The sequence below is a fragment of the Trachinotus anak genome, unplaced genomic scaffold (assembly GCF_046630095.1).
Source record: "Trachinotus anak isolate AG129_WGS33_773 ecotype Australia unplaced genomic scaffold, CSIRO_AGI_Tana_v1 ptg000007l, whole genome shotgun sequence".
Classification (NCBI taxonomy): Eukaryota; Metazoa; Chordata; class Actinopteri; order Carangiformes; family Carangidae; genus Trachinotus; species Trachinotus anak.
The window spans coordinates 23067768-23088202 of NW_027273858.1; the positions used below are offsets into that span (position 1 = coordinate 23067768).

Below are 20435 nucleotides of genomic sequence, written 5' to 3' on the forward strand. Positions count from 1 at the left end.
AACTTATAGCACAAAGCCTGGAGGAAGGGTCTTTGCTCCTGTTTCCATGCGCACTAAAAAAAGGACATACAACATTTTAAAGTGTGGTGAGGCGTATTTTTCAAAAATATGCCTTACTACTACAGCCTTTGTGCTAATTGAACCTCCTTCTGACTGTAGCTACACAGTTAGCATAAAGAGTGGCGTCAATCTTTAAAGCTCTGCAAGAGCTGCTGTGTTTTTTTCTAATTGATGTTTTAATGATGGATGAATCTGGTTTTATGGGTTTATCTTCTATGAGAGCAGATATTTCATGCAGGACAATAAAGATCCAATCCTAGGCATTAGTTGTATTCAGTTGCTTCTGTCATGGGTTTGTGTGCAGTGATATTTCATATACATTTGAACATGCAAAACACAAGTCATTATATCTGACATTTGCCATGAGCCAGCTGAAGGTTCAGGAAAACAAATGAGAGATCACACACACAGGTGATGTCAAATTAAATAAAAAATAAATCATAAATACAAACAAACAAATATAGTAAATGGAGTATGAGTATCAGTAGGAGTGTGCATGGATAAGAATAATATTATGTTCATCTGTGATCTACTCACAGAGAATGAATCACTTCACTCTGCAGTTTCCCCTCAGCTCTGAGTTTTTTAGCCTTTCTAGCCAATTGTTTCAGTTTTATGGTCTGCAGCTTTACTGTCTTAGTGCAGTGTCACTGCTCTCTTCAACTTTGTATTTTACTGCAGGTATTTTCAGCCAGAAAGCTCTGAAAGCCAAACAGTCCTCCACCTGAACAATAGGTCGTTTTTTTTCAACCCTCTGATACGACACATAGAGTGTCTCCTGAAATAGTGACCCTGCAGCAGCAGGTGTACAGGACCTTGGTTGTCATGGTTACAATAATGAACATTTGGACTATAGTGAGAGCAGTGTACCCACCTTCATCACCATGGTTACTATAATAACAGCTTGGTTAAGTTTAGGAAAAGATGGTGATTTGTGTTAAAATAAGTTCTTCCTCAACATTAGACGATCTTTTCATGGTTACAATAATAACAAAGTTGTTAACTCATGGATAATGGATAATAGAAACAACACAAACTGCTACTGTCACATGGGAATCAAACACCTCTCTCCTGTGTCATATTCCCGTGTTTTGTTGACCCATCCATCCACCCCAACCTCCTCCTGACATGGACTTTGTCGCTCTATAAACTACGTCACCGCACTTTTCCCTTTGCCCCTTTCATCATTACTACATCATTACCACTAGATGTGGCCTAGCAACAAAACCTAACTAATGAGTCATAATAACCTGCTGCACAGACAACCCATAGAGGGACAGTGTCCTAAAAACTGACCTGCACTACTTGCCCAGAACCAAACAGCAAGCAAAGTTAGCAACTAGCTGGTGAACATCAGTGATATATTTAGCTGCTAAAAAGGCCTGATATTCTTTCAGGACATGGAATTAATATGGGTACTACGTTCATCGGATGTCAAAGGTCAAAGGTTGTTTGTGGTAGCTGTAACTCGTGGCTAGTGGTTAGTATTAACATGGGGACATTGTATGATTATTAAGAATGGTAAACTACTAAACAGAACCACATCGTTGTTTGAGGTGTCCTGATATATGTTTTTAAGAGGCATCTGTCAACCAATCAGAAAGGACTGTGGCGTTGCAAAGTGGGAGAGGTCACTAGTTCTGGAAGTGAGTTTCCCCAGTCGCTTGGTTTTTACCTTAAACCATATCCTCATTCTTACGTACTATAATTTAACATTTATTAATGTCTCCTTCAGATTCCTGTAGTACTCCTCCCTCCCTTCACTTTATGTTATAATCACCAGTTGAACTTTGTTTCTGAGAAATCATATTTTGTTGGCACGGTGGACTGATCTAAATACTACAATACTCATGAGCTATGGTCACTGTTGCTGTATCATAGCTGTGAATCAGAGCTGAAGCAAATTCAAAATTATTTGTTGTTGTGTTTGTGAATGAAATACAGCACCATGAGCCAGAAATCAAAAGTAAATTGATTTATACTGCCTATTGTGTTTTTAGTTTTTCAACACAGTAATCTTTAGCTTTCAGTGATAGAAGATTTTCAGAGGATATATTATAAAACATGCATCTGTTTTTCTTTCTCTCTGTCCCATCTTCATCTCTCCCTCTAAGACAAACACCAGCTGCTCAAGGTCACCTTCAAGGTCTCATCCCTTCACTTTCCCCTGGTGAACTTTCCTCCTGAACAAAGGGGGAGACAGAGAAGCAAAGAGAGACGGGAGTAAAAGTCCTGAGTAAGCACCGCTTGCTGAGAGAAGTTCTCCCCCACCATCAATCCTCTGTTGGTGTCTGGATCCCTTGCCTCGTTAGCTAATTGAATAAATGAAAGATTGCTACTCCTTGGGCATTGTGTCCCTTTGGCTTTGAGGTTTTTTTTATGGTGTTCTTGCTTTTCATTTCTGTCCTCCCCTGCCTATTTTCAGGGTTGAATTCGCATAAAAATAACATTATAGTAATGACACCAGAGGTAATGTGTGTCCATGCTGATATATACTGCATGTGTGTGTGTGTGTGTGTCTGAAATGACACCTCTAGATGTGTGGATGAAGAGTGGGGAGAGGAGGAAAGAAAGGAAGAGGGGGAGAAGAGTTTATTTTAAAGGAGACTTCAGTCACACTTTAAGCTTAACATGAAACAGCAGTGGATGGAAAAGTCCATCAATCTCATTTTCTTTCGTCAAATTCCATGATACTTAGCTAAAATCTGAACATAAACAACCCTAAACATTAAAGCACTCAGTACATTTGCCTCAAGGCAGCAAATCAACTAAAAGTATTGAGACATTTGAATCTGTATCCACATGCGGCTCACCATCATAATTCAGTGCCAGACAATAATTTGGAGAATGCTGGAGAATATCAGGCAGATCAATAACCACTTAATAATTTATTATGTTGGACCAGTATAGATGAAAAGCCACAAACCTTTGCACCATCCAAGCAGCAACCTCCAGGGTTGAAAAATTTAATAAAAGTGCTGAAAACTGCATTTCCTCAAATGGCCACTTGAGTCTGGCTCCAACAGTGAGTCAGTCCCCATGGACCCCCAAGGTAAAATGTCCACATCTTTACAGCCTGGTACAAAAAATGGTTCTGGTCTCTACAGCTAATTTCCTCCTTCATGACAAAAGTACCATTTTCACTTTTAGTTCTTAGAGTTATGATAATTGAGGGCGTGCTGCTTTGAGTGACAGGCGGGTGACTGTATGTTTGCCACAAACTGACATGCAGCAAAGTCTCAGCTCCACACACGCCCCACTTCTTTGCCCATGTCTGGATTAGCTGGTAGTTAGGGGGAGTCAGGCGCTGCTACTGGCAAAGCAGCTCACTGTGAGCTTCAAAACCTCTCTCCAGAAGCCTATGGGTGACTTCACAGAGGCCACGTCCATCTGTCTATACAGCCTATGGCAGCAACCCTTGGGCTCATGTAATCTATGAGATATGTGAAAGACAGATTTTTGGCCATAAATCTGCCAGAATTCATACATCATAATGAATATCCAAACACAAATTAATAGTATGGAGAATGGAAATTCATTCCTGACTTTGTATGTGTAATGAAATAATCAAAACTCAGGTTTTTGAGTTTTCATCTGCATTTTATGGTCTTGATAAGGCCCAGGAATGTGGCCTTTTAGCTTGGATTAAAGTTTTCTCTTTTTTTTTTGCTTATCCAAATGTGTACCAAAAGTTGGTGGAGCACACAATTTGGTTTGTTGATTTTCTTGGATTTTGAAGTTTGCTCTGGCATCAGTTAAACCCTCCTACGGGTCCTTTAAAGTCAGCAGGGCTTTGCTTTGCCTTTCTGTCCAGCAGATCTGCAGTTTCATCTGAAAGTTTTCTTGTCACGGTTCCCCTGAACTGCCATTTCTTCATGACCTTTAGGACAGTGGAAAGCTCCAGCTGGAAACTTTTTGCAGCCTTCCCTGCTTTGTAGGCATCAACGAGCCTGATTCTCAGATCCTCAGTCAGCTTTTCAGAGGAGCCTGTGACTGAAGAGTTGTTATCCTAAGGTTCAGAGAATTTATCTTTTTTTTTTTCTATTCTATTCATTAATCATGAATGAAAAATAACAGTGCATATACATTTAAAGAAATGCTCATTTTGCTGCAGTGGTTGTATTTACCCTTTTTCTCTTCAAAAATCAACAATATATGCAATTTGCCTACAGGTGCCCAAACTTGTGCTCTGATCTCTAGGAAAAGTAAGCATGCACTTTCACTTGAGTGATATTGTAATGCCCTCTGCAGGTGAAACAGGAGTACCTCCTCTTCTCTTTTCCCTGCTTTAAATCCATATTAAATCATTTGCATGGCTGCCCAAATGCTGAACTAGAAAAATATATGTGATTTTTGACACGGAGATAGTATCAGTAAAGTTGATTTGGAATTGTGAAAAAAACAAGCCTTTATTATGAATTTGTGGTGTCTGGTCACATAAACCTTCATTTACAGTATCCTGTCAATAATTCAGTTATTTAATGTCTGTTAACTCTTTTTAAGTAACTGAATTATGTTGCAAATTACCAAATGATTTCAAGTATTGTAAGTAATGCTAATTAGAGCAACCACTGTTATTTTCCCTTTGCTCTGTAATGTCAACATCATCCTGACGAGGGATTGGACTCAGTCCTTTCCTGCAATAACTTCAGACCGACTCCAGCTGTGAAGAAGACATCTTAACCCAAGAATTGCTTATTAAGACAGATGAGACGTCATTTACTTCAAGACTTTTACCTTGAGGGAAGAAAAGATATTTTCAAAATCACCCATCACTGGAGTGTCTGCCTCTAAGTGGTAAATGTAAGACCTTTATGGGTCTCTGGTTGGAAATGATTTTCTAAACATGCTGCTTCTGCTTTCAAATTATGTATTTTATGGTTTTTAGGAAATGCCACTTTTGTGTTGAATGGCGATGAAATCTGTGAGTGTGTGTCTCTCTGAGTGTGCGTCTTGTTAAAAGATAACCTTCTTTCCTGGAAACCCATCTCCTGTGCATTAGAGGAAGTGTGTATGTAGCCTATAAGCAGGGTCTGTGTGTCGAGGGAATGTGGAGTGTGTGACTGTGCTCTGATAGCATGTCACAGTGAATTAGCCTCCGTGTGGCATCCGCCTGGCACACACTGCTGCCTGCCCTCTGCCCACCACCCCACATATGTGCCCGAGATTAGAATTAATAACCAGCGCTGCCAATCATACTTTAATCACAATAACTCTGCATTTAGGGGGCACAGCGAGGTCACAGGCATCTGGCCCTCAGGATGGCCAAGCTTCAGATGCTAATAGGGCAAGTTTGCACTGCTGTGTGTGTGTGTGTGTGTGTGTGTGTGTGTGTGTGTGATGTACTCATTTTCAGCATTGGTGGTGGCAGCTGCTCAGGTGAGAGACTGACAGGAGGAGCATTGGGCAAAAAAAAGTGTAGGACAACACACCAGCTGCTGGGAAAAACATACAAGATGTGGCAGAGGTTGTGTTTTTGTGTGTGTGTGTGTGTCTCTCAATGTGCATTATTGTATTGAACAGTTGTATCTGTAATCTCTCAATGAGATCAGTATTTACTCTTCTTCCAAAACCAGTCAGCAGCATCACTGCACGTACGTACATACATACATACATTTATTTCGATTAAAGAAAATAATAGAGGGAATTTGAGATGTTGCACACACAACAGAAGTGATTCCGTGTTACACTTCCATAACCCTGGGGTACTTGGTCTAGGTCGATGTAGCAGAGGTCAACATATCCTGACTTTCATCAGTTCCCACTTCCCATCATACAACTAGAAAGTGTGTTTCTTGGGAGAGATGGGATGGGAAAGATTGTCATATTTATGAAAATGTGAAAATAATGGTCAATATAACACTATCAATTTAAACATTTATTACTGTAACCTTATTTACTATAACATTCGTTTATTTGAATAAGTTTACCTTATTGATTTATGTTGTGTATTAAGTGGTGCAATATTATGTGACTATTATATTATTACTATTACATCATTGCTATTATTATGTAATTTCATTATCAGTTACAGCATTATATCATTTTATATATATTTTGTAGGTGTAACTGTAATTTAAGTATCTTATTTACAACACCCCTTCAGTGTGGAGTACCTTTGGTTCCCACCTGCTTTACAGGGGGACAGGTGTGAATGTGACAGTCTGTTGAATGCACATGTTCTGCTAAAAGAGCAGAATAAAGTTGTGTCAACTATTCTGCTGCATTGGAGATATCAAAGACAGCTAAAAGGAAGTTGTAGCCCACTTGTTGCCCACAGCCCAGAGAGACTGGAGAACAATACCAACCCAGAAATCAGGGTGACATTACTCTGAAACTCTTTCACCTCTAAATTACAAGTGAGATATATAAGAGCTTTTAGAAGAGTTTCTCAATTGAAATTAGTTGGACATTGATTTTACAAGCCAGAAACTGCTATTTACGGGAACTCTGGTACTCTGACCTGATAGGTGCGTTAGTCGGGTCCCAGTTAATACTTGAAATTCTGTCCAGCAGGTTTTGAGGTATTGTGGTAACCCTTAAGGGCCACCGCTAAAGGCTTTTGTAGGCTTTAGCATGTAACCTCCCCTTTCTCCTTTACTAATGCACAATTTCTAAAATAGTTTAAAAATGTAAATATATATATGAACAGATTTTTTTCATATTTGCCTTGATGTCTCTATAATCTTAATGCTGAACAACCTGCTTTCTCAACCACTGGATCTTTCATGTCTAAGAGCTGCATCACATCATATTTGGAATCATGAAAATCATCCAAAAAAAACTTTTTAAAAAGGCCTTTAATTTAAACTGAAAGAAAAAAAAAAAAGAAATGTCACCTTTTATCAATTTAAGTGAAATTTATTATATAAATACAATTATTTGTTAAACTAATGGATTACATTTATTCTCGTTTATTTTAATTAACAATACAGATCAATATTAAAATTTCTGTCTTTGTCTATTTTCTGACAACAAACAGCAACATCCATGACTTCAGTCCTGAATGACTGATCAAGCCATAATGGATAAAATGACTTAACAAGATATTTATAAGTTACAGTGTATGTATTTTTAGGTACAACACATACTTTTAACAAAACATTTGTTAGTATAAAAACATGCAGGGACACTTGCCGAGTGCTGAATAAAATAAAACATTTTCAGTGTCCATCTTAACTTCCTTTGTAAGTGGACAGTAACACATCTCACTATTCAGTACACATCAAGCAGCAGAATCCACAACGTTGCCATTTACAGCAGTGATATTTAGCAGCGTGCGAGCCTCCTTAAGTCTCTTTTGTTGGACACTGTGACGAACACCGTAGCCAAAGTAGATGATCAGGCCTGAGCACAGAGACGGGATTTAAAATGTTGCCTTTGTTTATTCAGCCTCTATCATCCACACATGATGATAGGACAGGGCTGGAAATACATATTATATTTTCTTGTTGTTAACAAATGCCATTAAGACCAATCTGACAATGAACTGATCCTATTACAAAGTACACCACTGAGAAATATCACAAAACTGTTAACTGATTCAGAATTTGATCATCTTACAATACTTGTATTAATTTCAAGTTGTAGAAGGGTATCTATGTAGTCCAACCTCAATGCAACAACAGTGAGTACATCTGACCACTGCAACACATGTGATCACACCTGTGATTTCCAGTTAAGACTAACTGCATGAACAAGGTTAGAAAGGAACATGTGAACCACAGCTTCCTCACTTCTGGCCTGGGTTGTGTCTTATGGAGGGTACAAGATGGAGGGTACAAGAGCATCAGTGCACTACTGAATATAATCTGAAACACAGCTGGAGCAGTGGTTAGGAGGTTACAGGAAGAGTGTGGAAGCAGTTCATAGGAAGAATGTGACATTTCTCCTTTTTGATAAATAGAAAATTTCTAAAATTCTGTTTTCACTTTACCATTATGGGGTATGAGTGTAGACTGATGAGGGAAACAATGAATTTAAGCCATTTCAGCATAAGGCTGCAACATAACAAAATGTGAAAAAATTAGTGGTCTGAATACTTTCTGAATGCACTGTCCTCCGTCCTGCTGCCCCAAAAGATTACTTAAGCACCACATGTGGATCAATCGGCTTGATCATAATGCTGGTCTAGGTTCTATATTAATACTGTATAAGTTTCAAAGCCTCAGTCCACACAGAAATGCACATAGCCTGTATTCAGAAACCACATCCCAAGCCCTACCCCCCTGGACCCACAATCCAACCTTGCAGGATTTAGATGGTTTTTGGTTCTTAAAACCACAAATATATCTTCTTATAGATATCAACTCTTCAAATAAATCTCAGGAAAAGTGTAAAATATGGGACCGATATAGGAAATGACTGAGCATTTAAAAATGATGACAGAAAGGTCTTTGCATTGGATTTGTTGACAATAAGAAAAATATGAGGTAACACCAACCTAACTCTCCACATCAAGCTGGTTAATAAGTCCACATAGTTAAAACCTGTATGTCCTTACCAACTGCCATCCAAACAGCATAGCTGATCCATGTTTCTCCTCCCAGCTGAACCATCAAGTAGGTATTAATGAGGACACTTAACACAGGAATCACAGGCAGACAGGGAACCTAATATAATAATGAAAAAAAATTATTGGCTCTGCACTCTTAAAGGTCATTAATTTATATTTTGCATATTAATATAATTTCTGTCAATAGTTTGTAAAGACAGAGGGTCTCAGAAGTTAGTGACAAGCTGAAAGCTACAGACAAAAGCACAGTCATTCAGTATGGTTTAACCTGGGTTGACCAGCCTTTAATGGGCACATCACATATGCTCTGCAAACTCTGAGTGCCCCTTAACAGCCCCTTAGTCAGGCCCACTAACTGACCCACCAAAAAACATGTCCCAATTTGAACTGGAAAGGTGCAAATCCTCAGTCTGCATGAAATACAGCATTTAGTGCCGAGCGCCCGCCACCATCACCCCTCCTGTTTACCATGAAAGCAGCTTTAGTGGTGCTCTGCGGCTGTCTCCAGATAACAACAACAGCGAGGACCAGTGTCAGCATGAGGACAGTGGCGAGCAGTACACTCCACAGCTCTCGCCTGCGGAGGGAATCCACAGCCTCGGACAGCAGCACGCTTAAAATGATCACCAGGAACACTGCAAAGGAATCGCAGACTTCAGAAAAATATTCAGGTTTCTAATGGGATAAATATGGATTTTTGCAGTGAAAAGAAGTGAATAAATATAAACTCCTACAGCAAACACACATTAGTCTTTCTTCAAATGTTAAGGCACTGTTACTTTTTATTTCTTTTGCATGTAAATGGAAACAAAATGATAAAAGGAGATGCTGCTCTGGCTGACTCAAAGACAAGCAACTCCTGATTCCTGCATTAGCTGAGACAGCGTACAAAACAAGGACGTAGGTGAAGGACTGGTTGGAGCGCGGAGGGGGAGTGGTTTGCCTTTTAGTTTTATGCTAGTGCTAGCTTGATTTCCAAAACTTGCATATTCCAGCTTTAAAAAACAAGACTAGATCAAAATCTAGTATATGGCTGCACTGCGTATGAAAACTGTTGTGGAACTGCTGTAAATAACTTACATTGTGTGGCATTTACATTCTTCCTAGTGTGAGCTGGTTTCAGCTCGATTTCCGTTTGTTTCTCTCCTCTTCTCTGTGCTCACATATACACAGTACTTTAATACAGCTGAATTCACAATAAAGCTGCTCTCATTTAGACAGCTTTGTGTTTCCGTAGGTAAACAAGTCTGAAATAGTGACCAATGCAAGACGCACGTCTCCACGCTGGTCAACAAGTGATTCTGCTCATCTGCCCCCTTTGTTTTTTTTTTGTTTTTTTTTTAAATCATACAAAGAGCAAAAAGAAAGAGAGAAATAACAATAAATAAATACATGAAATATGTGATCTGCTGGGGTGTGGCCAAACTTGAGATTGGGTGGTAACATGACATGCTAGCACATAAACTTTGCACCATACTTAAAACAAGTGATTATAAAAGACAAGTCACAGCAGCTCAAAGGTGAAAGGAAAATTACTCACAAATTACGACCATGACAATGTTGACATTTTTAGACGTGCGGTGAGTGGGTCGAAATGGAGGCTTCAATAGCCCCATAACCGTGAACGGCTCTGGTCTATGGACAAAACCGGTGTCTTCTTTATACCTGGGAGGAAAAACAAAACAACTGCTGAGGTAGAACTTTAAAATGACAGAACAGATTATTCCTTTCAGTCTAAAATTATCTTAAATCTTAAAATTTCTGGCTTTTTACTGAACAGATTCAGTTTACATGTGTTTATACCTTAAAATGAGAATACACACTGCAACAAGAGTGTAGGCGAAGATGGTCCCGATCGAGCTCATGTCCACCAGTGATTTTAGGTCAAATAACAAGACCATGAAAGCTGCAAAAATATTCAAATACATACATGTTACTGACTAAACATGAGTCTGTGGTGATGCTAAATTAAACCCCACTTGGACTGGCTTTATGTCTCCCAGGGAGGTGGGGTGATTTTAACATTGTGTGTGCTGGTCAGTGATGTTCTTGTATTTTAATGTATTGTAATGGATCTCTGGGGTTTTTCCAAATGAAGAGCTGCTTGTCTTACTTTTTTCTCCATTTGTGTCAGTTCATGACTTCATGTAAAAATCAAAAATGTTTCTGCTAATATGAAAATATACCAACATAAACATATAGGCCTATTTGGGAACCATGATGACAAAATTAAAGCCATCAGGAGAGCAAGACCCTGTGAAACTCATCAAATGGGGTAATTTCAGGTACTGGTGTATGTCACGATAGCTTCATGCGTCATCAGTATAGTAATGATGATGAGTGTACTATCTGAAGTAGGAAAAAAAGTATCTGGTACCAAAAGTGAGTAGAGTCAAGAGGAAAAACACTCTCAGTGACTTAGGAGCCCTCTGGACTGCCTCTAACTCCTCTCATACTTGTGAATTACACTTAATTAGACTTGAGGAATTTTAGACTTAGGCCTTACAGAGGCCTTAATTTTAGGAGTTTCTCCTAACTCAGTTAGTTCAGAGTTTTTTTAGCCTAAGGATGTTTTGTGAACACAGCCCCTGATCCTCTAAACCTCATCATCAGAAAATAATGTCGATATGGGTTAGTGCCAGAAAAATCCCAGATTGTGTTTATTTTATATAATGTGAATAGTACAGCTGCCTCACCGGCCACAGCTCCTGAGGACAGCGTGGCTAAGACAGGACTCTGCCTGGAGCTCATGTAGCAAAGAGGCTTGAAGAGCAAGCCATCCCTCGCCATAGCAAACAGCACTCGGGGCATTGGAAACATCACCCCCAGGAGACTGTGGAAGAAGGAGAGAGAGCAACTTCCAATCAGACTACACTGTCAGTCCCAATATTGAGTTCAGCTATTCATTTCTGTCAATCTGTGGATTTTATACCTAAAGTTATTCATTTATTTATGTTCACATTTGAACATGTAAGGAGTGATTCTTCATTTCTGAAAGCCCCAACCACAGGAGTAGAGATCTGTAGAACTACCTTGTTGAGAGCGCGCAGAGAGATCCCACAGCCACAGTGTACTTTGCAGGCTCCCAGCCAACGTACTCAAATGCTACGGGTAGAGGACTGTGAGTATCCAGCAGGTAGTAGGGCATCATGAGTGTCAGAGCAGCTGACACACCAAAGTAGGCCAAGAGGCAGATTAGCAGAGATGCTATGATCCCCAGAGGTATGGCCTTCTGGGGGTTCTGCACCTCCTCACCTGAAAGAGCAAGTCGAGCGCATTAGACTTCCGGGTTCAGGTCCAAGAACTGACCTGGTAAGGAATTGAACTTTAGGTACAGAATTTGACCATGACCCTATGTTTATATCATTTAAGAAAATCCACTCTACCCTACTCAATAGCACCTGTTGTAGCGATGCAGTCAAACCCAACAAAGGCATAGAAACATGTTGCTGCTCCGGCAAAAGTCCCATCAAAGCCAAAGGGGAAGAAACCACCAATGCCAAAGTCAACAGTTTCATTTTGTGCTGACGTCAAGTTCCTGTAAATGGCAAAATGGCCTTTATCAGCTGCTGTCATTCAGAGTGTCAATTCTCATGTCCCCCATAGTCCATACTACAGACATTTTTCTTACCGAAAAGATTTCTGGTCACACTTTTACACAGCATTTGCTGTGGTTTTGACATTTCTACCTCAAAACAGGTGTAAATTCCAACTGTGCTGTGCCTCTCAAGCATACATACAGTAAATGGCATTTGAAAACTCAACAGCAATTTGTCTCTCTAGAAACAATGTGCTGGTTATTCTAAATACCATATTTTCCGGACTATAAGGCGCACTTGAAAGCCTTTAATTTTCTCAAAAAACGACAGTGCACCTTATAATCCGGAGCGCCTTATATATGGATTAATTCTGGTTGTGCTTACTGACCTCGAAGCGATTATGTGTGGTACACGGCACTCACAGCGCTCTGTCAAAATGTTTTAGTACAACTTTGGTAAACTACAAAGCCGCACCGCTTGCAGCATTACGGCTATCGTAGTCAGGAGCGTCGCGGAGTAATACATACTGTGCTTCACCATAATATTACAGTGTGTGTGTATAAGGACCTATAAGGAGTTATTGTGAATACGCTAACGTTTGATTTAGCAGTATCAGACTGTGTTTTTTTACGTGTTACAACTGAACAAGGTTGGGAGTTATTGTGAATACGCTCATTAATGTTTGAACAATGTTGAGAGTTATTGTGAACGTGTTTAATAAAGTTTGACTGACTTATCTGACTGTTTTGTTTCGCTTAATGCACCTTATAGTCCGGTGCGCTTTATATATGAAAAAAGTTCGAAAATAGACCATTCATTGACAGTGCGCCTTATAATCCAGTGCGCCCTATAGTGCGGAAAAAACGGTAGTACAAAAATTTCAGACAATTTCAAAAGAGCTAGGTTCCTCTGAATTAATGGCCCCTATGAAAGCAGGTGAGAATGAGATCTATGACTTGCCTCTTAATGCTGTAAGCATCACAAATTCAATTACAGTTAACTGAACAAGGACATGGACGTAGATCAGTGACACTAATATTTTGCAGTATTGCTCACAAATTGCTGGTTGGTGAGTCAGTGGCACATCTATTTTCTGAAGACGTCTTGTCTAACAGTGTGTATATATTCCTAGGAATCACATGGTTGCAACACTTTTCCCAACCTTACTCCAAATAAGTCTAAATTATATTCTTAACCTGTATGTGTGAAGACTTTATTGGACGACAAAATCTGACCATTGTCACATGATCTTACATAATTAATATCACATGTGTTTGGTCCTTTCACTTGCATAGCTCAGACTCGGCTAGAGTTGGATTTGGGTAGTATTGTCTAATTTTATGCTTTTCTCTACATCCTTATCTATAAGACCTTGGTTACCCTAGCAACACTGCAGGTCTTTATGGCCTGAACTCTGGGAAAGTGAGTGAGGCCTTGAAAAACAAGATGAATGTAAGAATAATTCCTTCACATTTCTCTAGGTTTGAAAACTGCTGTACACATGTGGAAGAATGCAAGTTCACAACTCAACAAAATAACATAGGTCTACTCTTTAAGTACCTTTCACAAGATGTAGTCATTATGCCAATCTTACACGCTGCTGATTGGGTACTCCAGTGTCTCAGTTCGGGTAGTAGTAATTTAGTGTTACTTACTCCATTTGTCGAGTTGCGTTCAGGATAGTCTCCTGACTGATGTGCCAGTTGCTGATGTCTCCTTTTATAAAGCTGGAGATGATGATAAACAACAAAACAGCGACATTCACTCCAGTAAAAACCGTGTTCAGGACCGCCGACTCCTTCACACCATATGCAAGAACCACTGGAAATAAAGACAGGGTCTAGAATTGTAAATGTCAGTTCCAAGAGTATCTTTTTTCCTTGTTTGTATTCTGATTTTCACACAAAATTACACATATTACCTGCAAGCAACATAATGAACCCAGCAGCAAAGAAGTCTGGGTATGGAGCCAAGCCAGGTGAGTCCATAGGTGTATGTTCGGTCAGAGTTTTAGCAATAATGTTGTCTATCAGGTCATCAAAGGTCCCAGTCCAGGCTTTCGCTACACTTGACGTTCCTGAGGAGAACAAACTTCAGTAACTTTACTTCAGTAAAAGTGCTGTTCCTTCAAACAAGAAAAAAATTGGACTCAATTTAGTCAGTTAAAATGTAGAGAAGGGGGTTGTATGGTGATGATGTCATATGAACCATTAAAGGTACAGTATGTAATTCAATCAAAGTACTTTAATGATCCCAAACTGGGAAATTGTTGCGTTGCAGCAGCAGCATAACTTACAATATGTACAATTTATTATTATTTATTTAAACTGATTTATTATATAGGGTGATGGCTTGCGGCAGGAATGATTTCCTGTATCTGTCCCTTCGACAGCGGAGCTGTAGCAGTCTGTTGGAGAGGGAATTCCGCTGTCTGTCCAGTGTTTGGTGGAGAGGGTGGTCAGGGTTATCCATGATGGATAACAGTTTGTTCAGTGTCCTCCTCTCCACCACGGCCTCCACAGTGTCCTGTTTACAGCCAATAACGGAGCCAGGCTTCCTGATCAGTTTATTGAGTCTGTTGGTGTCGCTGGCTCCGATGCTGCTCCCCCAACAAACCACGGCGAAGAAAAGTACACTGGCAACAACAGAGCGGTAGAACATCTCCAACATCTTGCTGCACACGTTGAAGGATCTCAGCTTCCTCAGGAAGTAGAGTCTGCTCATCCCCTTCTTGTACACAGCGTCAGTGTTGGATTTCCAGTCCAGTCTGCTGTTGATGTTGACGCCTAGGTACTTGTAGTCCACTACCTCCTCCACATCCTCCCCCAGAATGCTCAGTGCTAATTACTTCTGCTAAGAGACTCTTAATCAAAATAATAACAAAAGATGGCATTTGGTGATGTTTATGAAGTAGCATGGGATCATGGGAGTTGTTGTCTCCACCACCACTGCCGCAATTCCAGTCAGCTTCACCCTGTTTGGGTTCCTTCAGTGTCAATTTTGGCGGCACTGGAATTATCCAGAGCTCTCCTGTTCTCCAACACAAACAGATCAGGTGACTCAAACTATTAAAAACACTGAACAAAACAGTTTCACACTGAAAATCAGTCTTTCTCCGAAACTGTTCAGCAGACACCGGGCGTCTCAAAGGGGCCGGGAGCTGATCTGACGCTCATATTTCCTCAGCTTGTTTCTCTGATAACTTAAAATCCAGACTTCCAATACCTAAAATCTTTCATCCGGTTAAAATATTTACTGAAAAACAACCAAGATCTAAAAACTTTACCTTCAAAATTTGACTTGCAAAAGGTAATTTTGATTTTTCTGCCAGACAATCACAATGCTGCCACATGCGCAAAGGGGATATGAACAATACAAACTCACAGCCCTTACCACAGAAATCTACAATGCCATCATCAGAGGGGAGGACGTCGCAGTTCTCTACAAACATATTTCCTTCACATCTTTTCCAGCATCTTCAGTGGGACGAACTAAGATATGTGTGAGGGAAACGTGGATGCAATTATAGGAATCGAGACGTTCTCATTATCTAACCGTACAAAGTTGATATCGTGAACATGTTAGGACACAACTCATGTCTAGACATCCAGCGCACACAGAACAACAGTCATTCATTTGGAGTCATGTGTCTGTCCTTTTAAGAAATGTCAGTCCAATATTCAATCTCCTCTTAGTTCTGCAGGAGGTTTGTGAGCCACTGTGGCTAGAGATGATGAGAGCGGTGAGATAGACCCACAACAGTAAAACTGTGGGCCATAAAATCACAGCAGTGAGCTGAAAGACACAAAAACGCTCCAGGAGAACTGCAGAGTTGGTGATAATTATCTGAGTTTGTCAGTATGAGCACCACCTTTACATTACATAGTCATTTGATCATGTTTTTGATATAAAACACTGATTAGAGCCAACATCAGCTGACACAGGAAAGGAGGAAAGCTGCACCCTGGTCTCCATCTCCACTCCAGTGCTACCAGTACTAACCACTGCTCCAACACTACTTTAAGATACAATGACCTGTACTAGATTAAACCTTTAAATGAATATAAAATAAATTATTAATGGTGCCACCATCACCATCACAAGCTATTGGGCCAGTGCTGTGTTCAATTATAGCCGTGACCACCCTTATGGCAGGGCACTGGGTCATCCCCATATGCACCATTGATTTAGTGAAGTGACAAATATGAAGTCACATAGGCCGCATTCAGACTGCAGGCGAATCTGATTCAAATCAGATTCGTACTCAAATCCGATTTTTAGGGCTGACTGTCCACACTGGTTTTAGCAAGTGTCCAAATCGGATATGGCTCTGTTCAGACTGTGCCACATTATTGACTGATCTGACAGGTTGCTGTAGTAACGGAGCGTCTGATATATGTCATATAATTGCGACAGCGACGACGACAACAACAACAACAACAACAAACATGATGGAGGCAGGTCACCTCAGTATATTGGCCTTATCACTGTCCAGTAGAGGTGCAGAACATCTCAGACGCACTAGACCAGGAGTGCCCAATACGTCGATCGTAATACGTGCGATCTACATTTTTTCCTCAACTTCATTGCGATCTACCTGCACTCCTCTTGCGATCGACCAGTAGATCGCGATCGACGTATTTGGCACCCCTGCACCAGACATTTGCAACGCCGCAGGAGGCTGGTAGGATTATACACAACAATGCTTCGTGCTGCATTCACTGCCAGAGTTTCTGTGCAGCGACGAGTCTGATGCCACCATGGATGTATTATAAGAACTGGATGACGGATCTAAAAATGGCGCCCATTCAGTTCAATACAAGTTGCTCGCCTGGCGCATATGCCGAAAAAGTTTCTGGCTTCCGGGTTACTTCCGCGTTATGCGGCCCATAGAGACTGCGCAGTAGTGTCACTCCCATCATGCCTTCGGGCAATGAGAACGAGCAAAAATATTCACGATCTGGCACTGCGCGTTCACGAGTGCTCTGCTAGCCCGGGGCTTTAAACATGGATTAAAACGGCAACAACATTCAGTCTGAAGCTTCAGAGCCGAAAGTCACATTGGAATCAACATTTTAAAAAATCATAACCAGGCAAAAATATTACGTTTAAATTGTCTTTTAGGCAATTTTAAGAGATTGATGCTGCATGTGACAGATAACTACAACTCATCAGATAAAGTTATTACGTTTACTTTCTGTCATTGAGAAGCAGATTTATACGGCATGCCTTCTTTTAAAAAAACTGTGCAGGGCTGTAGTTAAGCTTTATGTCCCGTCATTGCTCTTTCTGTTTTTCACTGTTCTGTTTCACAGATATTTGATTTGAAAATGAAAAATATATCGAAATGATTTTTTATAAAGATTTAATTTAAATGATGAATGCCACTGAACATTTAGCAAACTGTACACTGAGCACACACTGAGGACGTGGGGAGTTAGAGAGGCGACGATGAGGACCGTCCAGGACGGTTCTTCCCCTCAGGGACAGAGAGGGGCAGCGGGCTGCAGCAGCTCAGGCCACCGCTGCTGACCCAGAGGACGCTGCATCCAGGCCAGACTCAGTTATAGTTTAACCCGCTGACACAGTGAAGGTCATTCATCTAAAAAATAATAAGGCGGTTGTTGTGAGCGGATGACAGGCTGGTGAACTGCAGTCAGGATTAGACACTGCTGCTCACACATCACAGAAACTATCACAAAGAAGGTAAATGACGTAAATTAAAATACCTGAAGAAACTGTGACGGAGGAAATTATGAAAAATCATATTGCCGTCTTAGTGAATCCAGTTATGCGGCGAATATATCGATTAAAAACAATTACATTCCTGAAAAAAAGTACAAGAAGTGACGAATAAATGCGACAAAAAAAAAAAAAAAAAAAAAAAAAAAAATCACAAAATCAATGAACCTTGGTTTGTGTAGAAGAAAACTCGCCTTTGTGCCGTTTATTCACTGTTCACACTAACTTCTTCTCGTCCTGACGACGCTAGCAGTAACCTAGCAACCATGCTCGTTCCCGAGACACAGCACGACCGCGGATAGAGTGCACAGTGGTGACGTCACTCAGAGAAAAAAGACTTTTCTGGGCTTTGAAAAACTTTTACAAAGATTAAAACCCCATGGATTAAAAATGTAGAATAGAAAGATTGATATTTGGCTGTGTGCACAGCTGGAGGAGTCCTGTTAAAAGTTTTACAGGCCTCTCTTTTACTATTGCTGTCTATGGGAAAAATGCTTTTTGGGCCGCAGGGGGATTTTTTGCTGCAATACCATGAGTGGCCACTGGAAAAAATTGGCTGCAAGGCTGAGCGGCGGTGCCGTATCCAGGTCTTATAATACATCCATAGATGCCACCCGAAGAGCTGGGTCTGGCGTCGCGTAGAGTGACGTCATGGACAGTCAAAACCGATCTGAGTGTTTGGAGCTGTTCAGACTGAGACGCATCTGTCCAAATGCGATCTGAAACTACCTCCCAAAGGTGGTTTCGATCTGGTTTCCAAAAATCGGATTTCATGTGATTTGTGACTGTTCAGACTTCAAAAGAGCCATCCAGTTCCAATCTGGATGGGCTAAAAATCAGATTTTGGTTGGCAGTCTGAACGTGGCCTTAGTTCATCTAAGATCCACTTCTAAAATCAGGGGAAAAGCAGGGCACTCATAGAAACTTGTAGTTTTTTTGAACAGCAGATTAAAGTCACACTTTTGTTTTTGCATGTTTATCCACATGCACCTTTATCATCTGCTTCACTTACCAATAACATAGGACAGCAGCAGGTTCCAGCCCGTCACAAATGCCCACACTTCTCCTACAGTCACGTAGCTATAAAGGTAAGCTGAGCCCGTCTTGGGGACACGGGCTCCAAACTCTGCGTAGCACAGCCCTGCGAAGGCCGAAGCCAACGCTGCCACCAGGAAGGAGATGATGATGCTGGGGCCGGCCACTTCCCTGGCCACCTCTCCTGACAGCACATAAACACCAGCTCCCAGCGTGCTTCCGACACCCAGACCCACCAGGTCCAAGGTGGTAAGGCATCGGCAGAAGGTGGACTCCTCTCCCTCGGGCTCCAAAGGCTTCTTATGGGTCAGGGTCCGAATGAAGCCTCTCACTTTAGCACCAGATAATCTGAAATTATTTCATCACATTAGACAGTGCTCATTTTGTCAAGGTCAGGAAATACAAGAAAAGAAGGGATGACATGACTGTTTGCGAGGGCGAAGGTGATGTGATCCTGATGTGAACAAACATTACCTGTGAGCCATTTCCAAGCCAGTGTGTTCAAAGACCAGCACACCACAGGGCTACTGCTGCTGCTGTTTAGTGGACAGAGTAAAACCACCTTCTCCCTGCAGACTGCAGACTGCTCCCGCCCTGCTGCCTGCTTCAGGTGCACACCTGGAACCAATTTAGCCAATCAGTCGAATGATGTGAGGCCTCCTGAGTCACATCAGCGTCTACGTCTTCTACATCTCATTGGCTGTGGTTGAAAAGTCAAAGTAATCTCCTTTCCTAAACACTCCTCCTCGAAATCGATGGAAAACATCATAAGGTGAAGGAAAGATGTGAAGGAGAATTCATGAGGACTTCGTAGGATATTCTTTAAAATCAATTTTATTTATAACACATGGACAGTATGAAGGTCTGCTCCATTCCTAACCACAAAAACAAAGTCCAAAGGTAACAAAGTCTGCTAACCAGCACCTCTAATTATCAGTCATTTGTTATCATTAAGAATATAAAAATATAAAAATAAAAATATGCATCCAAAAATATGTATCAAATAAAAGACAGAACATACACTGACAAAACAACAACAGATGGAGAGGATGGATCGTATTGTGCCCCAAATTTGTCCTCAAGTATGTTCTTAAAGAGAAATTATGTGAAATGTTCTGCATGACACCACAACAATTCTGTTGCCATGGCGCCGCGGATGGCTGCCTCGGTGTTTTGGTGCGCATTTCTTTGCCTTATTTTCTTTATAAATCCAGTTTTCTGCTTTGGTTTCCGGAGCTCTTTCACCAGAGAAGAGCTCATTAATATCAGAGAAACAACTCCAGTGGATTTTTTTCCTACTTTTCTCGACTCATCTGTGGGATTATTGGACATTTTGGTCAGAGGTGCACTGACCGTTGCTCTCGCAGTGAAATGCCGGAGGAGAGGAAAACGTGCCGGTGCGCTTGCGCGTCTCCGCCGGCGCGGACTCCGCACACCTCTCCCAGGTATCTTTCTCTCCAACGTGCGTTCACTGCCCAACAAACTGGATGAACTTCAGCTACTGGTGCAGAAGAACAGAGACTTTTCCTCGTCTTCCGTCCTGT

General features: G+C 40.9%; 1 protein-coding gene and 1 long non-coding RNA gene across 2 annotated transcripts in view; one reads left to right on the forward strand and one right to left on the reverse strand.

The window, feature by feature from the left end:
• Window positions 1-20435, forward strand: part of LOC139623341 (uncharacterized) — a 343520-nt gene that overhangs the window by 183022 nt on the left and 140063 nt on the right. The gene's annotated exons all lie outside the window — the stretch shown is intronic.
• Window positions 6843-19532, reverse strand: LOC139623327 (cationic amino acid transporter 2-like). The gene is made up of 12 exons (XM_071481476.1): window positions 19366-19532; window positions 18869-19239; window positions 14036-14191; window positions 13770-13935; window positions 11977-12113; window positions 11608-11830; window positions 11272-11408; window positions 10379-10481; window positions 10116-10240; window positions 9044-9210; window positions 8564-8672; window positions 6843-7407 (listed from the first exon to the last, which is right to left on the reverse strand). The coding sequence occupies exons 1-12, from the start codon at window positions 19374-19376 to the stop codon at window positions 7286-7288; spliced, it is 1827 nt and encodes a 608-aa protein (XP_071337577.1). The 5' UTR covers window positions 19377-19532; the 3' UTR covers window positions 6843-7285.

What these genes read in the sequence shown, in the direction of transcription:
- LOC139623327 (XM_071481476.1), bottom strand. An exon ending in TGACTGCATCGCTACAACAG is followed by an intron (nt 11,831 to 11,976) that starts GTGCTATTGAGT and finishes TTGCTCTTTCAG; the next exon opens with GTGAGGAGGTGCAGAACCCC. An exon ending in CTCTGCGCGCTCTCAACAAG is followed by an intron (nt 11,409 to 11,607) that starts GTAGTTCTACAG and finishes CTTCTTCCACAG; the next exon opens with TCTCCTGGGGGTGATGTTTC.